Here is a 13,406-nt window from a genome sequence, read left to right as displayed (position 1 = left end):
GTCCATTTTAACACGAAGATGACGTTTATTTACAAAATACTGTCAGGAAGACAGGGAAACAGGAGCAAATACTGGGTAACATTTAACATCGATCGACAAAGACAGACTGAATGAGAATCAACTAAATACACAGAAGAATCAAACATAATGGGGTGAAAACAGGTGAAACAGATGATGATGACGAGGAACAGGTGGCTGATGAGGGAGTGAGTCCGGGAGTGGAAACAAAAGGATCCGGGGAGGTGTAGTGCAGATGACGGGACAAACAGGTGAAGACGAAGACTGTGACATCACTCCCCCCTCCCGGTAGGCGTGACCTCACGCCGTAACATCAGCGGGGAGGGGGGGTGGGCGCCCTGGTGGCTGTGGAGGATGTGGTCAGGAGCAGGAAGTCCCCCAGGGCGGAGCAGGATGAGGTCGTGGCCAGGGCGGAGCAGGGTGAGGGCGTGGCCAGGGCGGAGCAGGGTGAGGGCGTGGCCAGGGCGGAGCAGGGTGAGGGCGTGGCCAGGGCGGAGCAGGATGAGGGCGTGGCCAGGGCGGAGCAGGATGAGGGCGTGGCCAGGGCGGAGTAGGATGAGGGCGGGGCCAGGGCGGAGCAGGGTGAGGGCGTGGCCAGGGCGGAGCAGGGTGAGGGCGTGGCCAGGGCGGAGCAGGGTGAGGACCTCTCGGGCAACCATGGCGGTGAGGTCCTGAGGTCCTCTGGCTGGACGGTCTGGACGGTCTCTGGCTGGACGGTCTGGACGGTCTCTGGCTGGACGGTCTGGACGGTCTCTGGCTGGACGGTCTCTCGCTGGACGGTCTGGACGGTCTCTGGCTGGACGGTCTGGACGGTCGCTGGCTGGACGGTCTGGACGGTCTCTGGCTGGGCGGTCTGGACGGTCTCTGGCTGGACGGTCTCTGGCTGGACGGTCTGGACGGTCTCTGGCTGGACGGTCTGGACGGTCTCTGGCTGGACGGTCTGGACGGGGCTGGTTGGAACCAGTGGTGAGGGGAGCTCAGGTTCGGGATAGCTGGACGGAACCAGCGGGGCTGAGAGTGCACGCTCGGGAGAGCTGGACGGAACCAGCGGGGCGGAGAGTTCGTGCTCGGGAAGGCTGGAAGGAACCAGCAGGGAGGAGCGTTCAGTCTCTGGAGGGCTGGACGGAACCAGCAGTGAAGAGCATTCAGTTTCTGGAGAGCTGGACGGAACCAGCAGCGAAGAGCATTCAGTCTCTGGGGAGCTGGACGGAACCAGCAGTGAAGAGCATTCAGTCTCTGGAGAGCTGGACGGAACCAGCGGTGAAGAGCATTCAGTTTCTGGAGAGCTGGACGGAACCAGCAGTGAAGAGCATTCAGTTTCTGGAGAGCTGGACGGAACCAGCGGTGAAGAGCATTCAGTCTCTGGAGAGCTGGACGGAACCAGCAGTGAAGAGCATTCAGTCTCTGGAGAGCTGGACGGAACCAGCGGTGAAGAGCATTCAGTTTCTGGAGAGCTGGACGGAACCAGCAGTGAAGAGCATTCAGTTTCTGGAGAGCTGGACGGAGCCAGCAGTGAAGAGCATTCAGTTTCTGGAGAGCTGGACGGAACCAGCAGTGAAGAGCATTCAGTTTCTGGAGAGCTGGACGGAGCCAGCAGTGAAGAGCATTCAGTCTCTGGAGAGCTGGACGGAACCAGCAGTGAAGAGCATTCAGTCTCTGGAGAGCTGGACAGAACCAGCGGTGAAGAGCATTCAGTCTCTGGAGAGCTGGACGGAACCAGCAGTGAAGAGCATTCAGTCTCTGGAGAGCTGGACGGAACCAGCGGTGAAGAGCATTCAGACTCGGGAGAGCTGGACGGGACCAGCAGTGAAGAGCATTCAGTCTCTGGAGAGCTGGACGGGACCAGCAGTGAAGGGCATTCAGTCTCTGAAGAACTGGACGGAACCAGCAGTGAAGAGCATTCAGACTCTGGAGAGCTGGACGGGACCAGCAGTGAAGGGCATTCAGTCTCTGAAGAACTGGACGGAACCAGCAGTGAAGAGCATTCTGACTCTGGAGAGCTGGACGGGACCAGCAGTGAAGGGCATTCAGTCTCTGAAGAACTGGACGGAACCAGCAGTGAAGAGCATTCAGACTCTGGAGAGCTGGACGGGACCAGCAGTGAAGGGCATTCAGTCTCTGAAGAACTGGACGGAACCAGCAGTGAAGGGCATTCAGACTCTGGAGAGCTGGACGGGACCAGCAGTGAAGAGCATTCAGTCTCTGGAGAGCTGGACGGAACCAGCGGTGAAGAGCATTCAGTCTCTGAAGAACTGGACGGAACCAGCAGTGAAGGGCATTCAGACTCTGGAGAGCTGGACGGGACCAGCAGTGAAGGGTATTCAGCCTCTGAAGAACTGGACGGAACCAGCAGTGAAGAGCATTCAGACTCTGGAGAGCTGGACGGACCCAGCGGTAAAGAGCATTCAGTCTCTGGAGAGCTGGACGGAACCAGCGGTGAAGAGCATTCAGTCTCTGAAGAACTGGACGGAACCAGCAGCGAAGAGCATTCAGACTCTGGAGAGCTGGACGGACCCAGCGGTAAAGAGCATTCAGTCTCTGGAGAGCTGGACGGAACCAGCGGTGAAGAGCATTCAGTCTCTGAAGAGCTGGACGGAACCAGCGGTGAAGAGCATTCAGTCTCTGGAGAGCTGGACGGAACCAGCGGTGAAGAGGGCTCAGACGGGAGGACGATGATGGCTGGTGAGGTGATGATGGGTGTGTGTGGTTCTGACTGATGGGCGATGAGGGCTGATGCGGTGATGATGGGGTGTGTGTGTGGTTGAGGGGTGTTGTCATCTTCAGCCTCACCAACGGTGAAGGCTGACCCACTCAACCACAACACATGGTTCAGGTATCCGGTGAAGGTCCCTGGAAACGCTGCTGCTGGGGCTTGCTGGTACAGAGGATCGTCCAAACCCAGCCAAAAGACTGACTTTAGGACGTCATCTGACCAACTTACCCCAGCAGAGAGCTCCAGGAACCTGACGACATACTCCTCGGAAGAGCGTCCGTCCTGAAACAGGTTGAAGGTGGTGAGAGCCGGGGTTAGGAGAAGTCCCATGCTGTTATTGGTGTGGTCGATCGATCTGTCACGGGGTGTGGTGGTGGGAGTGCAGGAGTGCAGGTAGAAGGAGTGGAAGAAGTCCATTTTAACACGAAGATGACGTTTATTTACAAAATACTGGCAGGAAGACAGGGAAACAGGAGCAAATACTGGGTAACATTTAACATCGATCGACAAAGACAGACTGAATGAGAATCAACTAAATACACAGAAGAATCAAACATAATGGGGTGAAAACAGGTGAAACAGATGATGATGACGAGGAACAGGTGGCTGATGAGGGAGTGAGTCCGGGAGTGGAAACAAAAGGATCCGGGGAGGTGTAGTGCAGATGACGGGACAAACAGGTGAAGACGAAGACTGTGACAGCACCACTTTACTTATCGGAACTACTTCACTTGTATACCCCTAAACGAGGGCTTAGATCTGTAAATAAATGCCTCCTTCAGATTCCCAGAACCCGACTGAAAAACAGGGGAAATAGAGCGTTCGAAGTAGCGGGCCCCGCATTGTGGAACAAACTCCCAACTCAAATTAAAATGGCTTCTTCCTTATCTGAGTTTAAATCTGCTCTGAAAACTCATCTATTTGATGCAGCTTTTAACATGTAATTGACTTGTACTCACTGATCCTAAGTGATCACTGTTTGTTTTATTGTGTTTTATTGTAATTTTTGTACAGCACTTTGGTCGGTTACCAGCCGGTAGTAAATGTGCTCTATAAATAAACGGAACTTGAACTTGAATACATTGAATACATTGAATACATCTGTTTTTTTAACTAAATAAATATATTAGCATTTAAATTACATCAAAATTAATATAAAAAAGTCTAAATATAAAAATTTATATACATACATTATTGATGCAAATATTTAAAAATCTATTTATAACACAAATATCATAAATAATGGTTACGTAGATCAGAAATAAAGAAAAAAGATAGGTGGAGGGTTTAAAAGCAAAGTGTGACACTCATATTATTTGTTAAAAAAATAATTTATGATGTTTAAGTAAGAACTATTATAATGTTTTAGCAGTGATGCTTGTTCTCAGTGTTACTTACCAAGCTGATCTAGTTGCTGTAACCACAGGCATCAGCTTCTGAAGAACTTCATCTCCAGTGTTTTGTGGGACACTAATTGAAAGTAAAAAAAAATAAAAAAGTTAATTAATGCCATTAATTCATGCTTTTTTAATTAATGTTATCAATATTAATTCATAACTAGTGATGCACCGATGTGAAAATTGTGGCCGATACCGATAACCGATATTAATATTGCTGTTATGGCCGATACTGAAATTTACCGATGTCGATATCTCTGTATAGAAAACACCTAGTGAGGATTAGGGCTGCTTGATATTGGTAAAAAATGACATTGCAATATTTTATTTTTCTGCGATATATATGTCACAGTCTGCGTCTGCACCATCCTGTCTGTGTCTCCTGCACTACACTTCCCATGATCCTCTCGTCTGCACACCTGAACTCACTCCCTCATCAGCCTCCCGTTCAGCGGCCTGTTTCATCTGTTTCACCTGTTTGCACCTCATTAGGCCTGATTCCTCTGTGTATTTAGTTCCTTCTGTTTCATTCTGTCTTTGTCGGTCAATGTGAATGTTACTCTGTGTTCTGCCTGCCTGTCTTCGGATTATTTATATTAAACCTTTGTATTGGAGCTCTTTGGAATACGCCTGTTCTTCTGCCTGCACTCACCCCGTGACAATATATTGTGATATAAAAACAATTTCACCAGATTACTTGAAGCTCTATTTCAAAAGAATGAATCATTCTAAAATGACTGGGTTGGTTTTGCAGTCACATAGAAACTAATATTAATATAATGTTAACAAATGTACACTTTAATAAATGGAACCTTATTGTAAAGTGTTTCTGATTTATGTCTCTTGAGTTCAGTATTGGACAGGTCAGTTGTTTTAATCTTTCATTAAAGTGAATCGGTTCAAAGGAGTCATTATTTCGCGAATCGGACATGTCATTAACAGACCACGGCACACGTGTGATTATCCAGGCAGTGTAGTACATCGCACGAGATTGGTCTCGACACAGAAAACGCCTCGGTTACATATGGTAACCCTCGTTCCCTGAGGGAGGGAACGGAGACGTAGGCACGGTTCGTCGACCGAAAATGCGTGCAGGTCTCCTACCCTCTTGACAGTGGCCAGTGCAACCAGTAGGAAGTCTTCATGGAAAAAAGCTTTAGGTCCACTGATTGCAAAGGCTCAAAGGGAATTTCCTGAAATGCTCGGAGCACCAGGGAAAGATCCCAAGAGGGTATGGAGGGGGTCGAGGAGGATTTAATCGTCTCGCCCCCCTACGAAACATGACGACCAGGTCGTGCTTTCCAACTGTTTTGCCATCGATGTGGTTGTGATAAGCTGAAATAGCCTCTGTTTGATGGCCTCAGTCTGCTTCTGTAAAGCCGGTTGCTGAGAACCAGCGCGCGGAGATAAAAATGGAGACAAAAAACCCTTGGGAGAACCCAGGCTCAGTCGGGGGCCAGTTCTCCTCTGGTGTTTATGAACTAGAGGCCAAATTTACAGTAACTGTAAGATAAAAAAAATGTACATGAATGCCAGGCTAAATAAATGCGTCTTTAGTCTAGTTTTAAACTGGGAGAGCGAGTCTGAGCAACGAACAATATCAGGAAGGCTATTCCAGAGCTTTGGAGCTAAATGTGAAAATGTCCCTCCTTTGGTGGATCTGGATATCCGCGGTGGATTGTAGGGCGATAGAAGATCTGTTAAATAGACAGGAGCTAAACCATTTAGAGCTTTATAAGTCAAAAGCAATACCTTGTAATTAATACAGAACTTTATAGGTAACCAATGAAGTGATGATAGAATCAATGTTATATGATCATATTTTCTTGACCTAGTAAAAACTCTAGCGGCTGCATTTTGTACTAACTGTAGCTTATTTATTGAGCATGCAGGACAACCGGCTAATAAAGCATTACAGTAATCTAGTCTCGAGGTCATGAATGCATGAACTAACTTTTCTGCATCAGAGACAGATAGCATGTTACATCAAGTCAAGTCACATTTATTTATATAGCGCTTTTCACAATACAGATTGTATCAAAGCAGCTTCACAGTGATAACATGAAAGTAGTACAACACAGATCAATAATATTGTTAAATATTAAATATTAACTAACCCCAACTAAGCAAGCCAAAAGCAAGGCAAAAGCAAGGCGACAGTGGCAAGGAACCAAAACTCCATCAGATTGGATGGAGAAAAAAACCTTGGGAGAACCCAGGCTCAGTCAAGTTACGTAGCTTAGCAATGTTTCTAAGGTGGAAATAGGCTGTTTTTGTAACATATGAAATATGCTTTTCAAAAGACTTTTCAAAAGACAAAGAGGTTGCAGTCTATAACACCCAGGTCTTTAACTGTAGCGGGTAAAGTAACAGGGCATCCTAATATATTAAAGTCGTGCTGCGAAAGGTTTTGTGGACGGTTTTTAGAACCGATAAGTATTACCTCTGTCTTGTCTGGATTTAATAAAAGAAAATTCCAATCTTTTGTAGATTGAGAGGAAAACTGCTTGCACTGCTGTGCCGTCACGCCCGCACCGAGGATGAGAGATGACTGACTTGCTGTGAGAATTCACTCTTAGCAGAGGCATCGAAGTTTAGGCTCCGAAGCAAAAATCTGAAGTGCAATCACTCTCTAGCGAGATTCCTATAGGTCAGTCTGACCTACATTGTAGTGACTGACCGATAGGGAACATTTCATCACCAGATGGATTTTTTTGGTTTATTAAAAGTGTGGTTTATGTCATCTGAGTGTGTGGAAAGCTTTTCAGAGAAGATAAGGCAACTTTATTTTAGCACAATTCACAACCAGCGGTAGTTCAGAAAGAAAAACTTTTACCCACTTCATGACGCCACATCATCAAGCGCCTCTAAAGGCCGTCTCAGTTTGAAGGATCATTTGAAGACAGACTTCATTTTGTGTCTTTAATTCAGATCATTTTGAAGGATGTATCAAGTATATTCTTTGTCGAGATATGCAGCCTTATTAGGACACAGCCACGGTTTGAGAAACACCCGCAAATTATGTACAATATCCCATAAATCAGTCTGTGCCCATGATTTAAACACCTCTAATCTCTGAGTTTCTCTTTGTTCATAATGTTTTAGACTGTAATGATTGCACTTAGTGTTACTTACCCATCATTACTGTCTCCAATTAAGCTCTTCAGGTTAAACCCCTGCAGTGTCTTCTCTGAGGACAACAACACAAACACTAAAGCTGACCACTGAGACGAGGAGAATTTCACATCACGTAATCCTCCATAGCGCTTCGTATAAGGTTTAGCTGTGTTCACTAGAGAAAGATCACCCAGTTCATTCAGACAGTGAAACAGATTGATGTATTTCTCTGGAGAGGGATTCTCACTGATCTTCTCTTTAATATAGTCAACTGTTTCCTCATTGTTGTGAGAGCTGTTTGCTGTCTGTGTCTTTAGTTCTTGTAAGAGACACTGATTAGACTCCACTGACAGACCCAGAAGGAAACGAAGGAAAAGGTCCAGATGCCCATTTCTACTGTGTAAAGCCTCATCCACAGCACTCTGATGGAGATCAGATAGGGACACTTTGCCTCCATTAGTTGGTTTGGTAATCTGGTCAAACACATTGATGTTATTGTTGATAAAGGAGAGATGCACATATAGAGCTGCTAGATGTTCCTGAATGCTCAGATGAACAAAGCAGAAGACTTTCCCCAGACACAAGCCCAACTCCTCTCTGAAGATCTGAGTGCACAATCCTGAGTAAACTGATGCTTCTGCCACATCAATGCCACACTCGCTCAGGTCTTCCTCATAGAAGATCAGGTGGCCTTTCACAAGCTGCCGATACGCCAGTTCCCCCAGTTTGACGATCATGTCTTCATCTTTCACTTTCTTCTCATAGTCCTTCTCATGTTTGATGTTGGTCTGAATGAGCAGGAAGTGTGTGTACATTTGAGTGAGAGTCTTGGGAATCACTTTCCGTGATTTCCTAAACATCTCCTCTAGAACAGTGGCTGAGATCCAGCAGAACACTGGGATGTGGCACATAATAAAGAGGCTCCTTGAGGACTTCAGGTGTGAGATGATCCTGTGGGCCAGACTCTGATCACTGATCCTCTTCCTGAAGTATTCCTGCTTCTGTGTGTCACTGAAGCCTCGTACCTCTGTCACTCGATGGACACACTCAGAGGGGACGAGATCCGCTGCTGCTGGTCTGGAGGTGATCCAGATGAGAGACGAGGGAAGCAGATTCCCCACAATGAGGTTCGTCAGCAGCTCGTCCACTGAGGCTGATTCAGTCACATCACACAACCTCACATCGCTCTGAAAATCCAGAGACAGACGACACTCATCCAGACCATCAAAGATGAACAGCACTTTATACTCATCACTGGATATGGCCATTTCTCTGCTTTCAGGGAAGAAGCGATGAAGAAGATCTGAAAGACTGAGTGTTTTGTCCTTCATCAAGTTGAGCTCTCTGAAAGCCAGTGGAAATATGAGCTGGACGTCCTGATTCTCTTTCCCTTCAGCCCAGTCCAGGATGAGCTTCTGCACAGAGACTGTTTTTCCAATGCCAGCGACTCCCTTTGTCAGCACAGTTCTGATGGGTTTGTCTTGTCCAGGTAAAGGTCTAAAGATGTCACTGCATTTGATCGGTGTGTCCTCTGTTTCTGCTCTCCTGGACTGTGTCTCAATCTGTCTCACCTCATGCTCATTATTGATCTCTCCACTTCCACTCTCTGTGATGTAGAGCTCTGTGTAGAGATCATTCAGGGGTGTTGGGTTTCCCTGCTTTGATATTCCCTCACACACACACTCAAACTTCTGTCTCAGATTTGATCTCAGTGTGTTGAGGACTTCAGCAGCTTTAGAGTCATGGCTGGAAGATTACAATAACACATTATTACACAAGTCAGAGAAATAAATAGCCATAAATTACAAAAATATATTATTTGTTAGCTGTATAATGGGACACAGAACATCATTAGGATTCTGAAAAACTTTGCTGGGAGTTTGATTTACAGGCGATCTGACCAAACATAATCCGCTCTTTTTGTTCAACAAAGTCAGGAGAGTTAGTAAATTAACGTGAGTAGATTTAAATTTAAAAATGGTGTGTACTGAAGTCTTTCTGATTCTGATGTTCATTCATGTTTATTTGATGTTATATATTAACTAGAAGGAAGAGATTATTTGTTCACAAGCAGCTTCATCTGAGGCTCTACAGCGATCTGTTACAACACAGTAAAGAGCCACAAAATGGTATTGATTGAAAGTTGGTGTTGTTTCATATAAGAAGTAACCTGGTCTGTCCTCTCTGTCGGGGCGTTGTCATGGCTTGTCGGACATAGCAACAGTAACCAAAGGGGGCGGGTCTTCACAAACAGTCAGTTATTATTAATCATGTGTTTGAGTGATGTGTGATGCGAATTGCAGCTCCTAAAATTAATCAACAACAGCAAAAGTCCTGCATTTTACCTGAAACTTGCTTAAAGTCTTGTGGTTGAATCACAGGCTTGTACACAGTTTTGTTTTTAACTGGTCTGGATGGAAGATTTGACCTTAAATCAGGATGAAGAGGGTAAATATGTGGATATTTATGGGATATATATGTGGAATATGTGGGATATTTATGCAATTTTATGTGATGAAATTGCGGGAACTTGCAAAAACTGCGGTTTGATGAAAAAGAGAGGAAAAAAGTGATTCCCCCCACCCTGTTCTCACTAGGATACTACTAGGTAGGGTGACCAACAGTCCTGTTTTCCCAGGACATGTCCTGGCTGTTTTTTATAAAATGATGAAAATGCCCTGGTTTTCAAAAAACTGCTGGGAAAGATCTCCTCTACATCAAAATATAGATGGACAAACAAGGAGGATGAGGAAGAAAAACAGGATAAAGAGGAAGAAAACTAAAAGATATAAATATATTTTGTTAGTTCATTTCTCAAGATTGTGAGAGCTATTTTTGTTCAATTTGGAGGTATTTATTTTAGTTATTTATTATTTATAAATTAATATTTTTTATCATTATTTCATTCATTATTTTTGAAAACTGTCATAATAAAACATGTTGAGTAACCTCTGAGAAGCATCTGAATTTGTGTCTTGTTATATAACAATTTTCTATCCATACAGAGGAGGCATAGCTTACTTTAATTATATTGAAGTTAATAAGGAATCTTTGAGTAAACTTCAAGTATCATTTGAGTATCTGTTTGCCGGGCTGAGTGTCCTGGCTTTTGGTAATCAAAATATGGTCACCCTACTACTAGGGCTGCACGATACTGGGAAAATATGCGATAGCAGTGATATTGTTGTTGAGTATTGCGATAACGATAGTTCTTGCGATATAAAATTTCCTAGAAAAATGAGATTTTTATTAAGCTTTTTAAAAAAAATAATTTATATAAAAATCATACTAAAATAAACAAGTAGGCAAAAAAAATTTCTAATCTTCAGAGGAATATCTCAGGGTTTTTTTTTTAGAAGGAGTTACACTTGCAAAACTTTGATTAATGGTTGTCTATGAGACTCTGTTATTGTTACTTGGCATTTCGTTAGCAGTTTTGGTAGATAGCTCCCTGAGGTTGCGTTTCAGATGAGATGACTGTGGAGATTAGTTTCCTCTCGACGTGGCCACAATTTTTTAATCCAGGCGCGTAGCAAGCACGCTCAAAATGGAAGTATACTGTATTTCTCCAGGCCCGCCCAAGCCGCGATGAGAACATCTCAACTTTTCAGAATGCTGCAAGCTCACCGCAGGTCATGTGACAAAAACAAACGATCAGCTTCGCCCTTTTAATGTCTTTGCTTTTCGATGATGTTCACGTCACGTAATTAAGTCACTTCATAACGATCCCATTGCAACAGGGAGCACCTTTAAACTCAGGTGAACATCAACCGCGATCACATGACTCTTTTTAACGGCCCAATGGAGTACGAAGACTCACTGACTAAAGAGACCAATGTGTTGCTGAGCTTTAAAGATAAACCGGCTTACTGTACTCTAGTAACGGTATCTTGCTGTGAAACATCACTGTTCTGAGTCTGACCAGACACTGTAAAGCTCTCAACAAATCTGAACCAGCGCTTACAAAAATATGCTCAATTTTACACCAACTCCATTATATAAAGTAGGGCTGGACGATTAACTGAAAAATAATCGAAACCGAAATTCAGAGCCTATAACCGACGTGATTTTACCATGTCGGTTATTTCGGTTTTTGAATACTATTAATATATCCGCCCACTGTGTGTTAACCACTGATCTATACTGATCATTCTATATAGATCAGTGGTGTTAACGTACTTTCCCCTTAAAACATAGTAGTCACATCACTCCACCTCGTCCAGTCTGCGACATTGAAACAACACGAGCCCCTTTCACACAACGCGTTGATCCCGGGAAATTGCCAGAACAAACACCTGTGTGAACGCAAACACGGCCTGGGATTGGTGGCGCCAGGTTGGGGACAGAGTAACAATTGCTGTGGTTCAGTCACGGAGCGCGCGCTGTGTGAACAAAAGCCATAGCCTAATCAATGTCACGTTGTAATGATGCAGTTTAAGCCGAGATCGTTCGCCAGCGTGAAACGGTACGTAATGCACTAGTTTATGATCGAATCAGAGAAAAACAAATGCACAAGCGTGGTTTTTCGAAAAAGAAATCGCAACTCATAAGCAAACTATAGACGCTGCTGAGACTAGAGACGCTGCTGAGATGTCACGTGTCTTTGCGGGTTGTGTGTGAATGCACTCTCTGATTCCTAGAATACTGAGTCAACTCAGCACCAAAGAAACACACGAAAAAGAGAGAGAGACTGACAAACGCCCAGCAACAAGTGCCTCCACTCCACAAAGCAGCTTTCGATAGCACAAGCATTTTACAGATGCTTTACAATATGAAAAGGATTAGTTTTTTAGTTTTATTTATTAAGTTATATTTTACTTTTTAGATGGCAATATTTATAATAATTTATTTTATTTACAAAAATAACTATTTTCTACATTTTTTAAAAAATATTTTTAAATATTTAATAAGCATTAAAAGCTATCTGTGTGTTTCCTTAGTTTAGAATCTCAAAGATTATGAACTCTTTCATTAGAAAAAAATACATACATATTTACAGGATAAGCCTTGCCAGTGACATAGAAAGCAAAAAAATTAAAATAATCCTTCAATAATCGTAATCGAGGTGACTTGTTCGATTAATCGTGATTATGATTTTAGCCAAAATCGTTACAGCCCTAATATAAAGGTGGAGAAAATCTCAGCTTACATTTACTTGATCTCACTGCTAGTTTTAGACTGACCAAATGAGATACACTATGCATCCAATTCTAATAAAAGTGTCACTATAAGCACATCTTTTATAGATATGATTTACCTGAGATCGGGCCGTTTGTCTCCGCTCTTAAACGCTATTGGATGATCCATAGAGCGGTCACTCTTCACAGACACACAGCTGGACTCTGGGTTTGAGCTCTTCTGCTGGACTGAACTGGAACAGAGAACAGATTTAGTTTAATCCTCTAGGTTACTGTGTTCATTATATTAACATATTTGTCCTTCATCTTAAAGCACTGTGAGGAATGTTCATGATCTTTTTATTTAATATTTCATGTTAGTTTCAAAACAAAAAACACAGGCAAAAATAGGTTAAAAAAAAAAATCAGTCAACTTCCTCTGATATGTGTGTCTGTAGGCTGGGTAACAGTTAACTCTTTTTCTGTGATGTTCACAATATTACATGCTGGACATGTCTGGAGTGTGGGAGAAAAAAAACATGTGACAAGGGCCATGTCCACACTAACGTATATGTTTCTCTCCGTTTTGGCCTTCCGTCCACACTGAGACGCTGTTTTAATTCAACGAAAAAGTATCGTTTGGAAAACGCTCTCCAATCTGGATAAATTTGAAAACGCCGTTTCGCGTTGTAGTGTGGACAGTGAAGCCGGAGGTATTTGAAAACGATGATGTAAGTTTAGTCATGTGATCCATGTAGTACCAATAGATATTCATGTTTATCGGTATTGTGCCTGTTATGTGCTATTCACTTTTACACCGTTGCTAAAATATGTTAATTTGCACATTCTTCATAGCACAGTACTGCAATGATGACAGATTATACTCACATTTGCTGTCCTGCGGGAAAACAGGAGAGCAGTTGCGTTTTAGACCAAACATACGGTGACTGAATGCGACCTGGATGCATCAGTGATGGTGAGATATTTTGCTAAATAAAATTATCCTGTTTCTAACAGTTAGTTTTCTCTAAAAGAATTGTGCGA

The 13,406-nt window shown here is 43.7% G+C and overlaps 2 protein-coding genes across 2 annotated transcripts in view; one reads left to right on the top strand and one right to left on the bottom strand.

Annotated features, from left to right (window-relative positions):
* Positions 1-13,406, top strand: part of LOC120480875 (uncharacterized) — a 67,420-nt gene that overhangs the window by 43,307 nt on the left and 10,707 nt on the right. The gene's annotated exons all lie outside the window — the stretch shown is intronic.
* The window catches only part of LOC120481474 (protein NLRC3), a 39,463-nt gene that overhangs the window by 24,319 nt on the left and 1,738 nt on the right, over positions 1-13,406 (bottom strand). Inside the window, exons 2-4 of the mRNA XM_089126870.1 lie at positions 12,503-12,616; positions 7,264-8,991; positions 4,130-4,201 (exon numbers count right to left, since the gene is read on the bottom strand). Coding sequence (XP_088982996.1) covers positions 4,130-4,201; positions 7,264-8,991; positions 12,503-12,552 — 1,850 coding nt within the window. The 5' untranslated portion in view covers positions 12,553-12,616. The remainder of the gene's footprint in view (positions 1-4,129; positions 4,202-7,263; positions 8,992-12,502; positions 12,617-13,406) is intronic.

This window comes from Pimephales promelas, chromosome 24, assembly GCF_988280905.1.
Source record: "Pimephales promelas chromosome 24, fPimPro1.hap1.1, whole genome shotgun sequence".
Lineage (NCBI taxonomy): Eukaryota > Metazoa > Chordata > Actinopteri > Cypriniformes > Leuciscidae > Pimephales > Pimephales promelas.
This window is presented reverse-complemented; position numbering and strand designations above follow the sequence as displayed.